A 23,363-nucleotide genomic window follows, 5' to 3' on the forward strand; every position below is an offset into this window, starting at 1 on the left:
CTCTTAAGAATATATTATTTTTACAATATTTACACATTGGTACACAAAAACATTTATGCCTGTACATCAGTTATTAATCAATGTTTGATGTCTATAGCAGAGTAAGTGAAATTTTCTCTTAAATTACTATTTGATATATAAGTTAACAAATGGTTAAATATAAGCTTTTTATATATCCATAAATAATTTTGTCAGTAGTACATATAGTTTATTTACAAATATTGTGACCTAAAAGTCTGTATTTATAAAGAATAATTCTGAAAGTAAGCTTTAATAATTTCACACATGTACTTAACAATACGTATCATATTTATTTTAAACCATTTTTAAAAGTATTAAAATTAAATTTGATGAATTAATTTTATATTGATTTATCATATATGAAATGAAAATTAATAAAACATTGCTTTACTTAATAAATAATGAAACATTTCTCAAATAGATATAAATGCATCTTTACATATCATTTCTTTATTGTACCAAATATGCAATAAATCAATTTTAACAAACCTCTGTTTAATGTAATTTGGATTTAATTAATTGAGCGTTTCCATTCCTTGCATACCTTAAATCCCATTCACAGTTTTGCACATGTCTAAAATATATATGCTTAAAATTTCTTTTGGATTTAACAGATGTTCCTGTTCGTCTTGTTAAGGATTCACTGTAATGGATATCCATTATGGAAGCCCATATAAAGTATAAACAAATTCTGAGAAATAAGAGGTGAAAGGATTGCAGCAGCAACCTGGCTCATGTTATCATCTTGATTTTGTTCTTAATTATTCCTTGATGTTAATTACATGTCATTTTATTAGCCATATTCAATAGATGTCTGTTGATGCAGTTAAGTGCAAATCCTATTTAGTTCCAGGCAGGATATTATTTAATATTCTGCTTGTGTTTCTGCCAAAAGAGGTAATATAGTCTTCCATCCAGATATCCTTAGAAAACAGTGAGTAAAAATTAATTTGCTGACTGCATTTTTAATGGTCTGGTATTTTCTCAATATTAAATATATTCTGTAAATAATGTGAAACATGGATATTACATATTCTTATTAAATAGATTATACAACAATACTAATGTAATCTACCAATTAATTTTCATCCAATTGGCTTTGTGCCTGGTGCCTTAACCACTACATCAAAGTAGCTCTCAACAAATAAACAGTGGTAATAAAACAACATTTATTAAATATGGCAGTAGAGCAAGTTATGGCTAGTAAGGCAGAATAAAAATTGAAAGTCTTGTATAAATTGATTTAAGTTCATTTGCTATGCTAAACTTAAAGGCTCAGTGCATAAATGTAAATATGGTTTAATTTTAGTGTTAAAACTTACTACAAAGCAAAATATTAAAACTTCAATTTGGAATAAATATTAATCAGAGTGGACTCATTTACATTTGGCATCAAAGTTAATTGGCACAAAGACAGACTATAAGTAAAGGGGGGGGGGGTAGGGCAGGTCCATTCAATCCGTGGACCACATGCAGCCCTGAACAGCTAATAATATAGCCCCACAAGATTGTAAACTTTTACAATTGTTATGTAATTTACCATATATACATTAAATATATTATATATTTTATATGCGGCCTAAGACAATTCCTCCACACTCAGTCACTCAATGCAGCCCGGGCAAGCCAAAAAGTTGGGTTAAGGGTCTTGCAAGTCTGGTGAGGCAAAGTTATTTTAATGATATTTCAAAGCCAGCTCTGTAGGATATAGGTTGTCACAACCTTTCTAATTTCTGAGATTTCCGAAATTAGAAAACTGAAAATAAAACATTAAGACAGTTGTTGAGGTTTATTCTAGGAAAGGTTTTTACATGTAAGAGTTTCACTACATGGATTTTTTTAGGCAATCATGAAATAGACATTGTGATTTTATATTTTAAAACCCACTATTATGTCTGCCTTTTGTTTTTCAACTTTAGCTACAGTGCAAGTTCAGATGACAAATAGAGAAGCCAAAACAGGATGAATCTTTTCCCTACACATTATTTTGTTTAACAATAAATATCTAAGAAAAGTGGAGTTCTAGACTGACTATATTTTTAATGAGGCAATGAGCTTCCTGAGTGAAGTGGTCTATGCTTTTGTCTCATTTTTGAAATGATGAATTGACAATGTCAAAATAAGCAGTATACTAGAAATAGTTTTTCTAGTAGAGAAATAGTTTTTCTGCGAAAGTTTCTCATTCTTTATGAGAGTCTTAATTTACTATGCAAGAGTCATTTTGTGGGATTTATTTGAAAGAATATCATTTTTTATATATTTATTGATTCCTGATCAGTGGTGGGTTTCAAAATTTTTTGGAACCTACTCTGTGGGTGTGGCCTGCTTTGTGGGAGTGGCTTGCCGGCCATGTGACCGGGTGGGAGTGTAATGATTTCAGGTATATGTGTATAAGTGATTTTTAGTGCTATAATACATACAGAATTCATAATAAATCTTGTCATATAGTTGACAGTACAAAATAGAAGGTTAGAGGAGAAAATTACTAACACAAGAAAAAGAGGCTCAACATGAAACAATAACTGGTTGATTTTTAAACCTCTTTTCCTGTGATTAAGTTCCACAGACTAAAGACACTCAGTGGCTTGTCTGTATCCTTATTTAATTATTTTAAAAAGGAACTCAATAACTTCAAAGATTATGTATAATACAAAGCTAGTGCTTGCAAGTTGTATAATGTGTTGTGTTTGTTGTTTACATAACGAGACACCTGAAGGTTGTTTTATTTTAGACAGTCCTTCAATATTTTGATTATAGGCCCCTACAACATAAAGTTGGAAGAATAAAGCCACTTTGCATAAAGATCTATATGAAGCTAACTTCACTGCCTTCGGGATAATTATTGTCCCTTGTGAGTAACTGTAGATATACTACTATCCTTCGTTACTATCTGTAATTGTATAGTACCATTTTTTCTCCATAACGGAATTACAAAGGAAAATAATTCTAAAAATGAGTTTTGCATATCAGTATTAAAATACAATTTAAAACTTATTGATGAGTAATTATATGTTACAATTTTATAGTTTTATGAGTTTAATGGCAGGTGTCTCACAAATTAAGATAGTTTTGTTATGCTGTGATTATCTTTCATATTGAAAGAGCTGATTCGACTCACTCAGTTTTGGGTTCTTCTAGTGAAGTGCATAAGCTTAATCTGACATGGTAGAAATATATCTTGGAAGATTAAATGGGATGTAGTAATAGTATTTTTTATATACCAGATTCCCATTTGAAAGTAAGAATACTTTCGAAAACCAGCACTGCAGAAAGGAAGATAAGTCTATCTAATGCACTAATAAAGTGGTGTCAAACTCGATTTCATTGAGGGCTGCATCAGGGTTTTGTTTGACCTCAGAGTGATGGGGGGCATGGCCAGCTCAACATCACTCATTTCAGGGGCACCTGTGGCCTCCAGCAGAGAAAAGCAAGACCAGGGAGAGAGCCAAACCCTTGTCCTCCAGAGGACAAGCTGTCTGCTATTGGCCAAATGGTAAGGCAGGATCTTCCTTCCTTCCTTCCTTCCTTCCTTCCTTCCTTCCTTCCTTCCTTCCTTCCTTCCTTCCTTCCTTCCTTCCTTCCTTCCTTCTTTTCTCCCTCCCTCCCTCCCTCCTTCTTATAACTTCTCTCCATTCTCCTTTCTCCTTCCTTCCTCTCCTTCTTTTTCCTTTGTTACTCCCTTCCCATCTTCCTATCTTCTTCTTTGTGTTTCTTCCACCCTTTCTTGTTTCCTGTCCCTTCTTGGATGCTCAAATGCAAAAGGGGAAACATTTAGGTTTAGGTTTAGGTAGTTTTATTTATATGCCGCCCTTTTCCCTGGGGGGACTCAGGGCGGCTTACAGTTCAAAAGGAAGGGAGGACATACAAATTAAACACATGAGACAGTACATCGTTAAAAAACACAACATTCATACAATTCGGGTGGGTTGAGATCTTTAGTCCCAGGCCTGTCGGGACAGCCAGGTTTTGAGGGCTATGCGGAAGGTCTGAAGGGTGGTGAGGGTACGAATCTCCACGGGGAGATCGTTCCATAGGGTCGGAGCTGCCCCGAGAAGGCTCTCCTCCGTGTGGTTGCCAGTCGACACTGACCAGCTGATGGAACTCGGAGGAGGCCTAATCTATGGGATCTAATTGGTCGAGAGGAGGTAATTGGCAGTAGGCGGTCTCTCAAGTACCCAGATCCACTACCATGGAGGGCTTTGTAGGTGACAAGTAGCACCTTGAAGCGTACCCGGAGACTTGACAGGTAGCCAGTGCAGCTCGCGGAGGATAGGTGTTATGTGGGTGAAACGAGGTGCACCCACGATCGCTCGCGCGGCCGCATTCTGAACTAGCTGAAGTCGCCGAATACTCTTCAAGGGCAGCCCCATGTAGAGCACATTGCAGTACTCCAGCCTAGAGGTCACAAGGGTACGGGTGACTGTTGTGAGAGCCTCCCGGTTCAGGTAGGGGCGCAACTGGTGTACCAGGCAAACCTGGGTAAATGCCCCCCTGGTCACAGCTGACAAATGGTGTTCAAAAGTCAGCTGTAGGTCCAGGAGGACTCCCAAGTTGCGGAACCTGTCTGAGGGGCGTAGTATTTGACCCCCCCCAGCCTGAGAGATGGAACACTTGGCAAATTAGTGGGAGGGAAGCACAACAGCCACTCGGTCTTATCTGGATTGAGCACAAGCTTGTTAACCCTCATCCAGTCTCTAACAGCCTCAAGGCCCTGGCTCATCACGTCCACCGCTTCATTGAGTTGGCACGGGGCGGACAGATACAACTGTGTATCATCCGCATACTGGTGGTATTTTATCCCGTGCCGCCGAATGATCTCGCCCAGCGGTTTCATGTAGATATTAAAAAGTAGGGGGGACAGGACCGAACCCTGCGGCACCCCATATGTTAGGGGCCTAGGGGTCGATCTCTGCCCTCCGACTAACACCGACTGCGACCTGTCCGAGAGGTAAGAGGAGAACCACTGTAAAACAGTGCCTCCCACCCCCACCTCCCGCAGTCGTCACAGAAGGATACCATGGTCGATGGTATCGAAAGCCACTGAGAGGTCAAGGAGTACCAGGATGGAGGCATGGCCTCCATCCCTGGCTCTCCAGAGATCATCGGTCAATGCGACCAAAGCGGTTTCTGTGCTGTAGCCAGGCCTGAAGTCAGACTGGAATGGATCGAGATAGTTAGCTTCCTCCAAGGACCGCTGGAGCTGAAAGGCCACCACCTTCTCAACAACCTTCCCCACAAAGGGGAGGTTGGAGACTGGACGATAGTTGTTTAGTACGGCTGGATCCAAGGATGGTTTCTTCAGGAGGGGTCTCACCACCGCCGCCTTAAGAGCGGGGGGAAAGACCCCCTCCCGGAGGGAGGCGGTAAGAACCGCCTGGATCCAGCCCCGTGTCACCTCCCTGCTGTTAACAACCAGCCAGGAGGAACACGGGTCCAGTACACATGTGGAACAGTACACATGTGGAACACACATTTCTCCTTTTGTTTTGCTTTTAGCTTGTATTGCTAGCCCTATGTCAACCAAAATGGAGCCTGGGGAGGCTGCACATAGCCCCCCCCCCCGCTCCATTTTTGCTGGCAGAGCAGTGCAGGATGCCATCTAGGCTGAAAATGGGGCTTTCCATGTCCAATGAAAGCTCCATTTTTGCTGGCAGAGGCACTGCAGGCCGGTCCTTCGCCATTTCCATGGCAGCCCCATGGGCCAGAATTAAGCACCCAATGGGCCATGGGCCTTCAGTAGATACCACTGTCCTAAATGTGATTTTCCCATTTATTTTGCCAGGAAATATAGACAAGGCAGGCTTGAAAAGTATGCAACAGTGGTGGGTTCCTCTCCCTTTTGCTATTGGTACTCTCTGCACGGGGCCAGGCATCATGTTCATGCACGCACGCTGTGCACGCATGTGTACTCTACCACCCCTGCGACACCCAGATGCTGGTCGGAGGTCGCGCAGGTGGCACATGCTGTGCGTACGTGCAGAATTGTCCGGTTACTTTAAAACCATATAAAATGTGGGTGGGCGGGCGGGTGAAACGGGCCACCGTACCGGTACACTGTCAGTTGCTCCTGGCTACTACCGGAACAGCCATACTGGGCCATACTGGCTGGAACTCACAACTGGTATGCACCCTCCTAACCATACCCATGTGTTCTGAATCCATTGACGATGTCCATCTTGCTCTCCGAATACATGGAGACCTAACCCTAACCCTAAAATATATGGAATTTTCATCTATAAATGCTAATTACAGAATTGCACTTATACTATATGTGTGACTTTCATGCATCTTTCAGGAGCAAGTACATTTAATGAAGTAGTCAGTCTTTTAATGAAACATTAAAGCCATCAGTCTTCGGTTTTACAAATGGCATTATAAAGAACAAAAGTATATGCACTTATGCACACATATACATTACATATTCACGAATTCAAAGTTACTATTATGAAGACTTTTCTTTGATTTTATTACTTGAAGAATGTATAGCCCTTAGTGGCTTTGTCCATTGTAGAGAAGAAACTAAAACGATATGTAAATTGTGTAAATCATTATCATGCTTATAGGTTATTGCACAGTGTTAATATTATGGATTTTAAATATTAAGTATTTTGCTTCCTGCAGCACAGCAGTAACCCCCCCCCCCCATTCTAGCTCAAAGTACACAATAGCAGTAGCAGCTATTTTGGGTGGAAAAATGTCACAGAAGACTACACCTTCCTTTGTAATAATGCAAACACAATCATTATTCAATTATTATTGTGCATATCCAACCCTTGTGAACTTTGAGATAGATTCGTATTTTTTTGTTTGTTTGCCAATCTGAAGTTGGGAAAACCTGGTGTTTTCCAGTTTATCATTTCTGTAAATTTTACATATTCATCTATTAAAAGCAAATAATCTCCAGTAAAATGGAAAGGACCAAGAAAACTGCCCTATATTTTACTGGATAAAATGAAATAAAATAAGTAAACTGAATTTTATTGAAGCCTTCAAGCAATTGTATTTCAGTATACCAGCCAATTAAAAAAATAATGTAATTTACGGTTAACAATGGGGTCTTTATTAACATTTAAGAGACAATTATGAATTTAGATTTGTCCACAATATATGTGGGGAAATAGCAATCTTTATACTAAGAACTGAAACTGATAATCCATGTTTTACTGTTTCAGCAGAAAAATGCGAGAAATGGAAGATACTTTAATTCTAGCCAATCTGCAAAATATTTTATTCAGGTTCTATGTTTTTGTGATTAGCACAATATAAGGACCTATCTATCCTGCTTATACCATTCCATTTTCACTTGTAGCTTCAGCTTACAACCTCTGTCAGCTGCAAGCCTGTTCAGAAATAATTGCAGTTTAGTTCAATTGGTTTTACTTGCAGCAAACAGTCTTCAAAACAACTCCCCTCACCAAGTAAATAAAATAAAATGGCAGTTTTAAATACAATTTACATTGAAATCAATCAATCTCTATCTCAGACAGAGGCGGGGCAAGAGAGTTGCAATATAAAATAAAATATAATAATACAAAATGGTCAAGTACTCAGTGTGATTTGGATAGAATAGCTATTATTTTAAAATTAATTTCCGTCTCATTTCCTTTTCTCTTTATTCTGAACCTTTTTAAAGAAATAGAATAACATTTCCCCATGTCTTTGTAAGATTAATGTATGTATCCATGGTATTTTCCATGCCTCATCTGTCTGGTCACTAAACTGTCAATAAGCTCCTGCCAGAAACTGATATCAATCAGATTTACTCAGGCTTTAGATGTTTTAGTACTTTTTTATTGATAAATTTATGTTTTTGACTTTTTATATTCTGCTTTTATATTAATATTTTATTAGCCATCTTGAATATTCCCAGAGTAGAGATACTCAGATAAACTGTTACTGATCCACTAACCTTATGTTGTATAAAAGAATGTTGATGTATCATATATATTCAGGTTGTGATATTTTGAGGCAGTGGATTCTTTTCCTTTAGGTTCAACATTTATAATACAAACAAAATATGAACATATTGAAGAAACTATTACAGAATAAAGCAAGTGTATTTCTTAAAGGGAAACACTATGAAATAACTATAATATAGTTTAATGTTTAGTGTTTTTCAGCAATAAGGAATGCTTTAAGACTTTAGTCTTTAATCTTAAAGAGTCCTTTTAAGATTGGATTAGTATTATAATGATAAGGTCTAGCATTTGAATATGATTTGAGTATTTTGAGTATATTTTAATTCATGAAATTAGAAGTCCAGAAGATTTGTGTCAGGAGATAATTGCTCGTTGTAAACTGTATAATAATTAATATGAGATTTTGCATGTTCACTCATTTTATATTCTGATTCTAAAGGAATGTATGAAAATATTCTGTAGGTATACATAAACTATATTTTCATATTTGTTTTAACCACTTTTTATCCATTTAGAATTATTTTGGTGACACCATAATATTTGAAAACATTTCCCCAAGCAAACAGCGCCAACTCATTATTTTATATTAACTTAGTATTATAGCATTTGTACAAGCAATTCCTTTTATTTCTTTTCATCTTGGTTATATCCCAACTTAAGAACAAGTGATTTTCACTATTTGTAAAAATCCTGATTCCCACTTATGTTGGACAACAGATTTCTAACAGGGATTTCAAATTCTGTTTCCCAATGCATTTCAATGAAGTTCCAAATGTCTAGTCTGAAGTTTTCTGTCTATCTGGAATACGTTTCATACTTCTGAGAGTCTAAATACCCAAAAGTACCCCCAACATGTTAGTGGTGTGAATAATATGTTTGTATAGGTGTAGATATCATGAATAATCCCTGCTTTTTGTCATCATGATGTAAAATCAATCAGATGAAACTTTCATTTTGTCAGAATTTGTATAAATAACCATGCTTCTAAACCAGAGGTGTCAAACTCATGTTGTTACATGAAATATCAGGACTCCCCCCCCCTTTCTCTAAACCGAGCGTGGGTGTGGCCAGCATATGATGCATCTGGCCCTTGGCGCAAGAGTTTGATAGCCCTGTTCTAAACCAAATTCCAAAATGTTTTATTTCTTTTTAGAAAATTGTAATTCTCAATTGTAATAATAAAACATGAGGTAAATAATGTACATTTGTTTTGTATTTTGACAAATTTGTTATATTTCTTAGTAGTTGAATCTCAAGCATGTATTCAGAAACTAGTTTAAAAAACAACAAACTGCAAGCTGTTTCACCAACCAATTTTGGATTTTATAGTTATATTTGCACAAAACTTCCCTACTTAAACCAGAAGATTAAACTCTCAAATAATATGTATCTTCTTCCCATGGGATGCAGAAAATAAGAGCACAATTGTCTGAATACTTTATGAGTTATTGGATGTTTCCATTAAAATAGTTAAAAATACAAGAACTGTTCAACACTAGTAATTCATTGAAAGGTATCTTTTTTGAGCCTATTAATAGATTTCTATGATTTAGAATAGAATAATGAGAAGGTGCATGCTGACCCAAACACCTGCCTTGGCCAGAATGCTCATGCACTATTTACATCTGCAATGACTCCACTTCAGCAGATAAGACAAACAACAGAGTTGTTTGTCATTACCCATACACTTCAAAAATGCAGCATTTTTACCTCTCCAGTGCAGAGGCATCCACCTACATAATTGACAACAGCCTTCTCTTGGCCAGACACATAGGGATTCTCGTGTCTCCTTTAAATACATTGCAGCCCATTGCTGAAATGCCAGTAAGTAGCCTCAAGGTAGATGAAATTTTGATATGAGTATTTGTATCACATCAGAATTCTCTGTCAGAGCTTGCCAAGATTCCTCTTTCTAAATATTTGAACATGCAAGCCTTAAATGTGACTGAATATCTTAGGACTGTTTCGTCTCTCATGAGGTATATGTGTGTGTTTTTAATTTAAATTATCTCTTTGAGGTTTGTAGGAGAAAAGAAAATATTTATCTTTTAGCTTATTGGTATCAGCAGGCAAGCTAGTCAGCCTCAGAAGGATGGAAGGTTTATTGGTTAGGAGGCACAGGCACCCAGTTTGTGATAAAGAATTCTTTGCGGGGTTTTTCCTTAGTAAAATAAATTGCTTAGAGCATATTGCTCTGAATTTAATCCTTTCATCTTGGTCAATCAGTTTTAAATGGCTGCCTAGTATAAACTAGTTATTTTTCCCTCTCTGTTTTTTTAAAAAATATATAAAGATGTATGTTTTGTAGCAACTAGAAACGTAGAAAGTGAAAAGTATAACTAATTGGAGGGCAGAGTTCAGAAATTCAGAGCTCATAACTGAATCTTTTAACCTTATCTCTTGATTTTATTTCTATTACCTTATAGAAAACCTGGGTTGTTATGATCATATATATATGCATGATCATAACAGAATAATGAAAAACTGAAGCTTTTAGCCATTTATACTTTTTATTTTATATATATAATTTGAATAAAGATATCAAAAGTGGCATGATCATAAAGATTCAGATGAGCTTTACTTTTTATGAAAAATAGGCTAGCATTTGTTATAAACAGATAGGAATTAAATTGTATTTCCTAGGTACAGATCCATAGTACATAACATACAGGAGTTGATGGGTTTGGACTCCTAATAGGAATTACAGCCTATTCTATTTCTATTGTTTATTTTATTTATTTGATATTATAGACTGCCCAACTCCAATAGACATTTCAAGGACATTTGCTGGTTGTATCAAATTAGATCAATGTACTAATAATTTAAAAGGTGATTCATTTGCAGCCAATGTATCTAAGTGTATTATTATTGAGTTATACAAGTTTACTATGTCATGCAAAATTTTGCTGGTTAGATATCTTGATAAAATGATTTTTGGGGCTTGGAATATTAGGTTAATAGCATATAAGGTGCTATATGGCTCTATCACTTGGCTAGCAGGGTCCAGGCACATATTCTTTTGGATTTGGAAGAAATAACCACACTTCTATGAGTATCTAAGGCCTTATCCCAAGGCAGTGTAAGAAAATAATGTAATAATATAATGCAGGACAGCAACCAAAATATATTCAAGAATACAATGAAACAAAGGAAGAAAGACTTTAGGACACTTCTGCCAGTGAGAAAATCCCAGAGATGATAGTGGACAGATTCTTTCAAAGCAGGAAATATATTCTTCTTTCTAGGTCTGCATTTTACCAAGAAAAGCAGGCTGACTTTATCTTTTCTTGGAATGTATTGCCTACCTTTGCCAGATTGTCAGAGATTGCCTTGACATGTCCCTGCAGTATTACTCTTGACAAGTTTTTTCAAAAGTGATTTGCCATTGCCTTCTTCCTAGGGCTAAGAGGGAGAACAACTCAGCTGGCTTTGTTTCTAAGGCGAGACTAATACTCCTGGTCTTCCATTTCTAGCCTGATACCTTAACCATTGGGCCAAACTGGTTCTATATTATATTAGTACAACATATATGAAGTAGTTTCTGGAAAGTGTTTAAAATTACAAGTGCTGAAAAAAATTATTTGGTTAGTTTGGGAATTTAAATTAATTGGAACTCAGAAATTAAATTTTCTGAGAAAATATGGTTTATGTTCAATTTTAGGTTTAATCCAAAGTACTTCCATTAATTTATAAAGCTCTTACCACTGCAGTTTTGGATGGTAATTATAAAAAAAGTATAAATCGCTAAAAGCTTCAGTTTTTCATTATTCTGGAGAGTTAAAAATCACAGAATATATATTTCTTTGTTGCTCCTTTTATAAAAACATTCAAAACTAAATCTATCCTATCTTTGATCAGCAGATATCACGATTGCTCAGACTCAAAATACAGCAGACCCAAAATACTACTTACAGATGCACTGTCATTTGTTATGCTACTAGATTGTGTGCTGTAGCATGTAAAATCTGCCAGATTGATCACATGAGGTCTTGCTATTTAGGTGTATTCTATGCTCTTTTATGTACAGTTAAATATCGTATTTACAGCCTAGACTTAGATTACCTCTTTTTTACTTTATGAGTCCTAGTCACTTTACAGATGTTTTTCAACTTTGGCAATGGATTTTTATTTACTGGTTTCAAAAAGCTAGACTGTTTTAGGAGATTATAGACTATTTAAGGATATATTTCTTGTACTAGTCTGAGAATACTGATACCAGAATAAAAGCTGCCTGATTAAAAACTGAATTTATAAAGCTGCATATGATTTTCGGGTCCATATAGATGCAGGGACTTTTTTTTATTTATGCACATTTGCTGAAATTGGTAAATGATACATTTTTGCATTTATATCTAGTCCTTGGAATGTAGGCAAGTCATAATTAGGTATTATTTTGTCAGTGGCTTTTCCATATATTATCCCCCCAAAAATTAATTTAGTATCTATTTTGCTCTAATCTTAAGGCAGAATACAGTTCTGGAGAGCCTTTTCAGTAGCAGCTCCGACCCTTTGGAACGATCTCCCCGTGGAGATTCGTACCCTCACCACCGTCCAGACCTTCCGCACAGCCCTCAAGACCTGGCTAGCCCGTCAGGCCTGGGAACAAAGATAATCTGTCCCCACCCGAATGATGAATGAATGTTGTTTACTATTTTATTTTTATGCACTATTTTGTGTCTATTGTCTGTACCCTCCCTTCCCCATTTTATGTAAGCCGCCCTGAGTCCCCTCAGGGAAAAGGGCGGCCTATAAATATTAATAAAATACTCAAAAAAAAAAAGTAATATTCATGTTTACATATTAAAATCTCTATATTCTTTGGACTTGATCTATTATAAGATTTAGAGTTATATTCTGAATCTCTTGTTTTTACTAGCTTTTGATTGGTTTCAACATTACAATTAATGTCTATAATGTTTACCTGACACCTATTTTCTATCATTTTTCTCTGTTTATGATTTTCATTTTCATTAATCTGCTTAAATTTACTTTAAAAAAAATCAATTCTTATATTTTTTATAAAGTTTTAAATTAAGTAACTTTGGTTCTTGTACTTTAGTATTCCTCCAGAGCTGTATTCTTGTTTCTGCTATTCACTAAAGAGCTTTGTTGCTCTTTCTAGAACAAAATAAATTATTGAGCCAAGGTGCCACGATAACAGAAAAAAAGAAAGCAAAGAAACATTACAGCTAGATGTGAACAGAGAGCCAGCATATCTAAGCAGTTCTGTATAAATACTACATTAACAAAAGTGTAAATCTCCAGATATCTACAACATCAAATTTAAGTACCTTACCGGTATTTCTCCTGCTGAACAGAAATTATTTTGTATCATGCAGTTCATACAGATATGTTTGCCACAGTAATATTTAACTGTTGATTAATTTATATATTTCCTTTTAATATCTAACCGGTTATCCAACTACAGTATTCTCTGAACTACATTCTTAACCACATGACCAGTTGGTGCATGTAGTAGCTATAAATCATGGGAAATAAGTACCTGCTAGACAATATTCAAAATTAAATCTGTGGAAATCCTTCTTTCCATTTGTACCTGCAGAAATGTATCTTCTGTCGACAAAGAATTAAGAAAATATCTGGTGCTTGCATCCAGTGCTCCTATGGACGTTGTCCAGCTTCATTCCATGTCACATGTGCTCATGCTGCTGGGGTGTTGATGGAACCAGATGACTGGCCTTACGTGGTCTATATTACGTGCTTCAGGCACAAAATAAGCCAAAATGTGGTAAGGTTTTAGATACTATTGTATTCAATATTGTTTTTAAGTTAGACATATTGTTGCTGACCTTATATATCCTGTTACAACCAATGTTCCCTCTAATTTCTTTCAGTATGTGCGGAAAAGTATAGTGTTTGAGTGGCACATTTTCATGCCTGAGCACCTGAATTTTTTTCACAGATGTTTCACAGAGCAATGATTTATAAGAATGGTTTTGTGCGTGTGTGAGTGTGTGTGTGTGTTTGAGTGAGCGAGGGACCCGGTAAGGGAACTGCGCCTATTTAGAAAAGGTAAATTATTGCAAACATGATCAGTTGAAGATAAGTATGGGGACAGGTTGGGCGGTAGAGAGAAAGTGATAAAAGAGTGGTAGAGAGGAAGATAGGAAGAAAAAAGAGGGAAGAGAGACAGAAAGAGACAGAGAAGGAGAGAGAAAGTGACAGAAGAGTGGGAAAGAAGGAGAGACAGAGAAAGAGGGTGAGAGAGACAGAAAGAGACAAAGAGGAGAGAGAAGGGAGGAGAGAGAAAGTGACAGAAGAATGGAAAAGAAGGCGAGAGAAAGAGAAGAGAGACAAAGAGAAAGAGGATGAGAGAGACAGAGAAGAGAGGAAGAAGAAAGAGTAAGAGAGAACATCTCATTTCAACCCTGAGGTGCAAATATTCTCTTTGATTGGTAATTTTATTTGTCCATTTACTATCCAATACTCTCATTTCTCCTTAAGTTCATCAAGAATTCCCTTCTTTTTATTGAATTTATCACAATACCTTGAGAACAACTTTTTCAGCAAAGTTTTACAGCTATTTAAAATATATAGTAATTTAGATCAGGTTTTCAGAACATTAGTCTATTTATAAGTCACTTAAGTCAAAGAAACAGAATTCAGAAAGTTGGCTTCCCTTTTTGTAATTGCCTATTGTCTGCTTAATTTTCTACCTACATTTTTGATAACTGATATTCACTGTTGACCCAAGAAGCCCATTGTAGAAAGAAACCCTCCCTATGAACTTTGTTGGGTTTCCATGGAAGGAAGTTTGCTCTTTTTCTCAACCATACAGTAGCATATTCTTTCTAAGGAGGATATAATCAAGATAGTCCATAATTGCCTATCAATCTAACAGTATGGCGATTGACAATTTCTTTATATTTCACCTCTAACACTTTCAGTCTTAAAGGTTTGGTGAGGAGAAATCCAAAAATTATTTTAAAGAGGAAAAAAAATGCTTGCACAATTGCATCCATGGAGACATGTATATATACACAACACACAGAGAAACAAACTTAACAAAGTGCTAAGTCTGCCCACTAACACCCCCCCTCTCTTGTATCCCTCCTTCCTTCAGCCCAACACTCCCGCTGGCATCCTGGCCAGGCGAGAAGGACTGCAGAAGGTCTTCTTGAGTCTAGGGCAGCGAGTCATTCGATGGGAAAGTTGCCTCTTGGAAGGAATGACCCAGCTTGGCTCCCGCTTTCGATCTGCTGCCCAATGACTGAACGGAGAAGCAAAGAGGCAGGAGAGACGAGGCAGGAGAGACGAAGCAGGAGCCAAGCCAGGTCATTCCTTCCAAGAGGCAACTTTCCCATCGAATGACTCGCTGCCCTAGACTCGAGGAGACCCTCTGCAGTCCCTGTCGTCTGGCCGGGATGCCAGCGAGAGTGTTGGGCTGAAGGAAGGAGGGATACACACACTCTCCCTCCCTCCATCCCCCCCTCTCTCTCACAAAAGGCAAATCCGAGCAGCTGCTGCTGGGAGCCTGTCCCATGCCTTCTCCCAACCCCCACGCCCCTTCTCTCAGCTACCTTCTGCCTTGTGGCCCTAGAACTGATTGCTGTCTACATTGCTGTCTCTCCTATTATCGTGGAAGGTGTCTCACAAATCCACTGCGTGGCAGTTGGAAACTGCTGCGTGGTGTTTTGTTGCCATGTGCGTGGCTGCTCACCCGCACAGTTTAGAGGGAACATTAGTTACAAACCATTCTAATCTATTATATTAGAATAGGAAAATGCCAAGACTACAGAGGCTAGGTCAAGAGATAAGGAATGAAGTTTGTTTGATGAAATGCTCAAGAGTTCATTTAAGGTGCTGATTACATCACAGCTTTATTGGAGCTACTTACTCTTTTTTTTAACAACTTAAACTCTCAGCTATATAACCATGGGATAGGGTGGAAGTGCTCTGAAAATTTAATTGATTTGTTCAAAATGATAACAGCATTATCATGCTGCAAACTTTACTCCTTTCGAATGGGTGGGTAACATTGGATGCATCTGAAGAAGAAGCACAGTTTCTATCACAATGCCACACTGTTGCTCTTGTCACACTGATTAACCCCTTGCTTCTCACAAATGCCTCTGGCTTAGAGGAGCTCACAAGAGCCCCCTACATAAAAAAATAATTTGATGGCTGTGCAATAATCAGGTGAGCATTTAGTGCTATAGTTGGGAACTATAAACAAAAGAGGATTTCTAGAAACACAAATGCCACATAGTATTCAGAGCAAGCCACAAATTGAAACTTTGCTGAATGTTGCATAGGCTCAGCTCTTCTCCTTCATCCAGCTTTATGAACTTTTCCTCTGTGAAAATGCTTTACTTCTTCGTATATCTTTTTTTGGAAGTAATGCTCCCTATTCCACATTTATACAATCTGGCATCATTTGGTCTGAACTATCAGTATCCGTAAAATATTTTAAACTCTACAAATCTCAGCTAAATATGTGCATGTGAATAAGTAAAAGGCGAATCTCTATAAGTAACTTAGATAAAGCACACTTTTTATAAGTTTTAAGTCTTGATCTGACTTAGATGAGGCAATCTGAGAACTCGTAAGAGTTCTTTAGGACCTGGGGAAACAAACTTAGGGGGAGAGATGGTATTTGAACTAATTATATTGTTTTAATCTTTTAAAGAAAACCAAACCCTTTGAGAAAGCTGTCTCAGTTGGGCAAACTGTCATAGCAAAACACAGAAACACACGCTATTACAGCTGCAGAGTAATAGAAGTTACATCACAAGTTTTCTATGAAGTTATGTTTGATGATGGCTCCTTTAGTCGGGACACCTTCCCTGAAGATATTGTAGTAAGTATTTATCTTAGAAATGTTTTCTTTTATTTTTTAAAGGTAAATCAGAAAAATTGAACTATTTTTGTGACCTTTCAACAGAGATAATTAACTTAATATTCTGTTCATGTTTGTTATTTCTTGCAGCAGAAAATTACCACTTTCTCAGGGGCTTCCCAACCTTGTTTGTGCTAATTAGTATCTACCATTTCTCCAAATGAATAACAACTAATCTTCCAAAGTCTTTTAATTAAATAAGAAATATGTTTTTAATAAAAGATATTAGAGGGGGAATTCTCCATGTTGTAGTGTCTCAGAGAGGTAATATAACAAAATTCCTTGATGAATTAACAAAAAAAAACCCCTTTAATGTTAAAATATGTAACAGGCAACATGATTCACATGAATCGAGTAAGATATTGGGCCTACACATTTGATTATTGTATTTGTAAACTGTTATCTAATGTTGCTTCATTTATATAAGAAACTCCATGGGCTACAATTGTAAGAAAGTAGAATATCTTTGGAAAATATTCTGAAAGAGTCAGTGCCAAATAAGCCCTTAAATGTATTTATTATTTCATTGATATCCTATCTTTGTGTATAGGAACTAAAGATATTGTGCATAACATTCCCTCTTCCTATATTTCTCCACAAATGTACTTCTGAGAGGTAGATTGGCTAAGAGAACATGACTGATAATTGAGTATCCATGACTGAGGGTAGCCTAGAATAATGTCTTAGCTAAGCAACTTTAAGATGTGTGAACTTCAAGTCCCAGAATTCTCCAACCAGCATGGAAGTTGAAGTCCACTTACCTTAAAGCTAGTGAGGTTGAGAAACATTGGATGAGAACTTGGGTCTTGTATTCTTAGTCTAATATGTTAACAATTGCACTACACTGCCCTTGAATTCTGTAGAATTGGCAGCCCAGAAACATAAATGTGGTGATCAATTTTTAAACTGGAATTATGGGAAAAATTAGATGTATTGAAAATGAAGAATCACAAAATATATACATTTTTGAAGCAGAAAGATTGATGCATGATGAAGATGAATGTAAGCATTTATTTGGTCCCAGTGCACTAATTTAACAGTGATTATAAAGGGATAAAGAAGGGTTAGCCATGCCTTTTTTTAATTAATTGCAAACATAAAATATACACTGGAAATATAGCACCTTAAGAATATGATTTGTGGGAGGAGGAACCAATATTGCAACGTTACATTGTGCGGATTCGACTGTCTGAATCCGCCGATGACACTTTTGCCCCTGGATGGTCCAGCAGGACCTAAACCACCCTGAAGAGACAGTGACTGGGAAGACAAGATCTTGCTGGTCGCAGGGACATCGCAAAGTCCCTGATCGACCCAAAGGAAGTGCTTCCAACCGGCGGCAACAGGCAGTCCCCCCCGGCTGACATAGTTGGAGACGGCTCGAGAAAGAGAGAAATGAAAGTGCTTCCATCTGGTGAGGGTTTTTTTTCCTTTTCTTTTAGAAGATTGCCCTAAGAAACTCTTTTCTTAATCTAAATTAGTCCTTTAAGCAAGAACAAAGCGGCGTATTTAATCCCTATTGGACTGCCTTAGAAAGTTTTTTGCTCTTGCCTGTAACAATCTTTTGTAGTTTGAAGTGATTGCAACGTTTCCTTTTTTTCCGCTTGAGGTGAAGGGATCTTTTTTTCTCTATTTCCCTTTACTACTTTAAATTTTTTGGCTTAAATTAAAATTCTTTTTACTTTAATAAATTTCTTCTGCTACTTGTTACAATATCATATTAAATATACTTAAGGAAAAAGGTTTTAAAATAGTTGAATCTGCCACTTGGAAGCCCAAGTCTGAAGCTTTTTTTCTTCTGCTGTCGTAACAATGTATCCTTTGTTTACTCTTATCTGACTACACTGACTGTGCAACAGAAGGGTTTGGAACTTCTTTTTAAAACCTGATAAAGACCCAAGGTCACAAATAGTGTTCTGCTGGTGTGTGTGAAAAAATATTTTGGCAAGAATTGGAAAAGGAAAGAAAAACTTTAGAACCCTTCTTCTTTGAAAACCATAAAAGAACATTTGCTTAAGATTAAAATAAAAATAGATATATTCTTCAAAATCTGTGACAGGCTAGAGTGGCAGATAGTACCAAATTCTTCTCCTTGCTTTTTCTTTATATTTCTCCTTACTCTAAAAAATGGAGCAATACTCAGATGAAGAAAACTTGATAATTCAAAACATTTGGTTGGACTTCAAAACTTCTCAGAAGGACTTGAGAGATTTGATAAGAAATGGGACAGAAAATGGGGTATTACACAAAAAAAAGATGATGGGGTTGCAGCCCCAGAAATTAAAGAAGCAAATGAAAATACAGAAAACAAAGATAAGAACTCAGATGAACTTATTAATAGAATAAATGTGAGTGAAGGTGGAAAGAAGGGAAGCTGGAAAAGTGACTTTGGTAATTTAGTGCTCCACCCCAAACTCCAAGATGTAGGAGAAAAAGAAAGAGCAAAAAAGATGGAGTTAATAAGACAAATCTATTCAGAAATAAACCTGACAACCAAAGTTAAGCTTACACTAATAACAACTCAAGGGCAACAAAACCACATGACAGATCGTTTAAGCTTCACAGTTCGGAGAGAAGTCTCAAACCCTGGTAAGGTCCTGGGAAGAGAATCGACACAACAGCTGGTGAGAGAGGAAAGGCCATTTTGTTACTGGAAAGATACTGGTTAATAATGCTAATTGATGGAAAAAAGCTGGTTAACTATTGATGATTATTAAGTAGAGATTTTAGTACCTTATAGACTGTTCTAGATTATTATTGAATGTTTATTCATTAACATAAATTTACTATGATACTAATAGAGAAATAATAACCTTAGTTAGGATAAATAACCAGGCCATAGAAATGCTAATGTATATTTTGGGTGATTGTCAAGTAGAAATGTTAATATCTCTTAGATTGTCTTAGATGTCTAATGTTTATTTTCTTAGCACGTAATTAACTAATTTGGGATTGAGGGAAAAGTCCTATAAATCTTATTAACAAATCATTGTTTAAAGATGGCTATAAAGTTATAATATTGTGTGGGCCTGGAGAGGAGAGGTGAGATAAACAGTAAATAACTTTTAGTTAACTACAATAATAACAATGAAATGTTAATGGACAATAATTAATGATACATACAGGTGTGTTACAGGGCGGGGGGAACATTTCGATATCTTGCTTAACCGAATTAATTTTAGAATATGTTATAAAGGTGCAATGTTATTGGAGATCTATTGAAATTGCAAATGAATGCCAATAGGTGGTTGTGTCTTTTAATATAAATGGTTCTAGATAAAAACATGTTTAAACAATGGTAACTAAATGAGAACTATGGTACAGAGATAGTAAAATATATAACACTTCTTTCTTGACTTAAAATGTACAACCTGATTTGAATGAAACATATGTAAGGATTGTGGAAGAAACGCACGGAATATATTTGTAACCAATCAATACGCTTTCAACAAGATGTAACGAAAGATGATTTTTTTAATGTCTTTTTGTTTAACTAAAACAATAAAAAAATTTCTCAAAAAAAAAAGAAAAAAAGAATATGATTTGTGTAGAAAAACTAGAGTCCTGAAATTAACACATTGAAAAAGAGTGAGATTTGCTATGATCTTTGTTTCCAGTTTTTGGGTCAATAGACTGAAGTATAGTAGGAAGAAAGGTTCTGTTTGAGAGCAAGGCATATTGAGAAAAGGCATTACATTTCTTATAGGGGTCTTTGTTATGACCTCTCTACTGTTTTTCAGGAAGCAAGCTTGCCCTTCAAACGTTATTAGTAAAGATTATCCTGTCTTCCCTGCTAAGTCCTTATTTATAAGTGGTCTGATGCCTTTTTGGAAGTATAACCCTTAAAATGGGATATTTTCAAAGGAGTGTCAGATGGATTTAACTATTCCTATCCCAGTGGTAATAAATGAAGCCATGCAGAAATGCTACAAAATGTCATTAATGACTGAAGGTGCTTTATTAAGGAGCATCTAAATATGACATATGCGGGAATATACATCTTACAGAAACTTCTCTTTTGTTTACATCTGCATCAAAACTTGAATTGTGGGAGAGAATAAAAACTACTTGCCAACCAAGTGGGATAGTGGGATTTGGAGGTAAGAAAAAAAATGTAATCAGGGCTAGATATGCCTCAGTGCTTCTCAGATAGTAAAAGAACAACATATAATTGTTTGAAGGAAACACCAAAGAACTTTTAGATTCCTTGGAGAAATCTTTGGGTGTTTTTCATTAGATAATATACCTGTAGCTTCAATAATGGAGAAGATTTTTTTTAAAAACTGCTTTCCTAATCCATGCAATGTGCATATCAGGGAAGACTTACCGTATTTATCAAACTTTGTGCAAAAGCAATGTTGCTGCTATTGAAAAAGCTATTTCTCTAATCTGTTTTCCTGTTTGGCTAGCTCACAACGATACCAAATGCTTTTTATGTGTTCAAGCCACTGCACAATTTCAGTTTAGTTCATAACTGCATTAATGTGAGACCAGCTACTATTGATGAGATTGCAAGGTGAAAGAAGAGGTTTAAGGATATTAAACTTTATATTCCTTGATTATAGGAACACAAGTGAGGCAGTATGTTTTCCCTAGAAGGCATTTGGAAGTGTATATTAATAGAGAGGCAACTATAGTTAGTAGGGCCGGTTGAAATAATTCAATATTAATAATTCTTTTAGGCTTATAGTTACTATTTAATGCCTTTGTCTTCATATTAATAACAAGAGAAATATGTGGGATGAAAATTTTGGCTTAAGCTATACTATTGAACTTAATAGGTAGCTGCTGTACTTTTCACGACTGGAGAGTGTCAAACAGTGTGTAATCAGCGAGATAGCCATGTTGATTAGATTGTAAATCTCAAATGAATATTCAGGAAGTCATGGGTTTTTAAAAATCTAAAACAAAGACAAATTTAGATTTAAAATTTGCCGATAAAAATGTAATTTTAATTGAATGTGATCTTAAGAAACAATATGTGAGAACTTAAACAGTAGTATCATTGTGGTTATCTGATTCTTAATTATTTTACTAAATACATTATTAATAAATTGGTACTTGTTTCTAAATATTTTATCATAGTGATGTTGCCCTTAAAATAAATATATATTTTAATCAAACAAAAGCAGTTTATTTTAAAATTAAATACATTTGGGATTCTCTTTGAATTGAAACCCACCATCCAGCATCTCCATAATCATAAGTATCATTTTAACTTTTCTGTCTATCAAGCTTGTGTATACTATGATATCTTAATACAATCTAGAATTAGAATTTAGGCAGGGACACCATTATGTTCAGGAAGAGAAATTACACAGGCTACCTAGAGAACCTGTGTTTATTGAGCCAATAGACTAGTATTTGAGCTACATGTCTCAGTTTGTAAGTCTTACTTTAACTATGTGCCTAGGTTCCTTTCCCCACACTTTGTTTGTCTATTAATTTTTTGTTTGTGGGAACAAGGGGAAAAGTATTTTAATGCAGGGGATCGTCTTCTTTCCATGGCAGATGTTGAAGCAGCCTAATATAGAGCCAGTCTGGTGTAGTAGTTAAGGTGCTGGTCTAGAAATCAGGAGACACATGAGTTCTAGTCCTGCCTTAGGCATGAAAGTTAGCTGGGTGACTTTGGGCCAGTCATACTACCTATGGTTATTGTGTTGAAAATAGAAGGAGAAAGGAGTATTTGATATCTTACTGCCTTGAGTTTCTTATGAGGTAAATAAAGACAGGATAAAAATCACATTAAAAATTATGTTTCTATCTTGCTTTCTATTACATTTCTGCCTTGTTAGCTTTGCAGTTACACAGAAAATTGAATAGGCAGATCACCCAGATAAGGTCCTGGTGCATGGTCAAATGGTGAAGGATTTGTCTCTGGGACAATCCAAGAACAAAAAACACAATTAGGAAGTATACTTTTTTTAAATCACTCCCCCTTTGCTCTCCCTTTCTCGCATGCATATGTATAAAAGTTTACTGTTTCAATTTATAAAATTGTGATTCTGAACATTATTTTAATGAATTGGCTTTTTTATGAATCCTAGGAGAATTTTTCAAAAAGCCTGTGTGTTTTTCTTTTGTCCGGTCTCAAAAATATCCAATCTCCTTATGTTAAACAATACAGTTCTGTGAATAAATAGCATTGTTCAGATAAAGACATTTAGCAGATTGTACTAATACAAAGAAATCAGCTACAGAAGTAATTTAATTTTAGATCATGTATGTATGTATTGTTTGTTTGGTCATTTTTTTCTAAAATGAATATTTTCTTATCTGGAACCCCCCCCCCAATCTGAACGAAAACGTAGCAATACTTTTTCTTATCTCTCCCTCCCTCCTTCCCTCTTTTAAAATCAAAATTAAGACACAAAACCCATAACAGAATGATGCCTACCCTAATGAAACCATATCCATTAAATAGAATAGCCCAAAGATCCTTTAGGGAGATGAGAATGGCAGTGTTTAGAGGTGGCGCACTGGTTAAATGCAGCACTGCAGGCTACTTCAGCTGACTGCAGTTCTGCAGTTCGGCTGTTCAAATCTCACCGGCTCAGGGTTGA

The 23,363-nt window shown here is 36.1% G+C and overlaps 1 protein-coding gene across 12 annotated transcripts in view; it reads left to right on the forward strand.

Moving 5' to 3' along the window:
* KDM4C (lysine demethylase 4C) overlaps positions 1-23,363 on the forward strand; it is a 226,842-nt gene that overhangs the window by 192,282 nt on the left and 11,197 nt on the right. For 11 of the 12 annotated variants that reach the window (XM_087716051.1, XM_087716052.1, XM_087716045.1 and 8 more), the window contains 2 exons: positions 13,504-13,689; positions 16,591-16,761. In XM_087716051.1, the coding sequence (XP_087572177.1) occupies positions 13,504-13,689; positions 16,591-16,761 (357 nt within the window). Of the gene's footprint in view, positions 1-13,503; positions 13,690-16,590; positions 16,762-16,890; positions 17,038-23,363 lie in introns of those variants that run through there. The other variant, XM_087716057.1, reaches the window with a different exon arrangement.

This window comes from Thamnophis sirtalis, unplaced genomic scaffold, assembly GCF_051295495.1.
Source record: "Thamnophis sirtalis isolate CommonGarterSnake01/CBP01778 unplaced genomic scaffold, rThaSir2_p1.2 scaffold_5, whole genome shotgun sequence".
NCBI classification, from domain to species: Eukaryota; Metazoa; Chordata; class Lepidosauria; order Squamata; family Natricidae; genus Thamnophis; species Thamnophis sirtalis.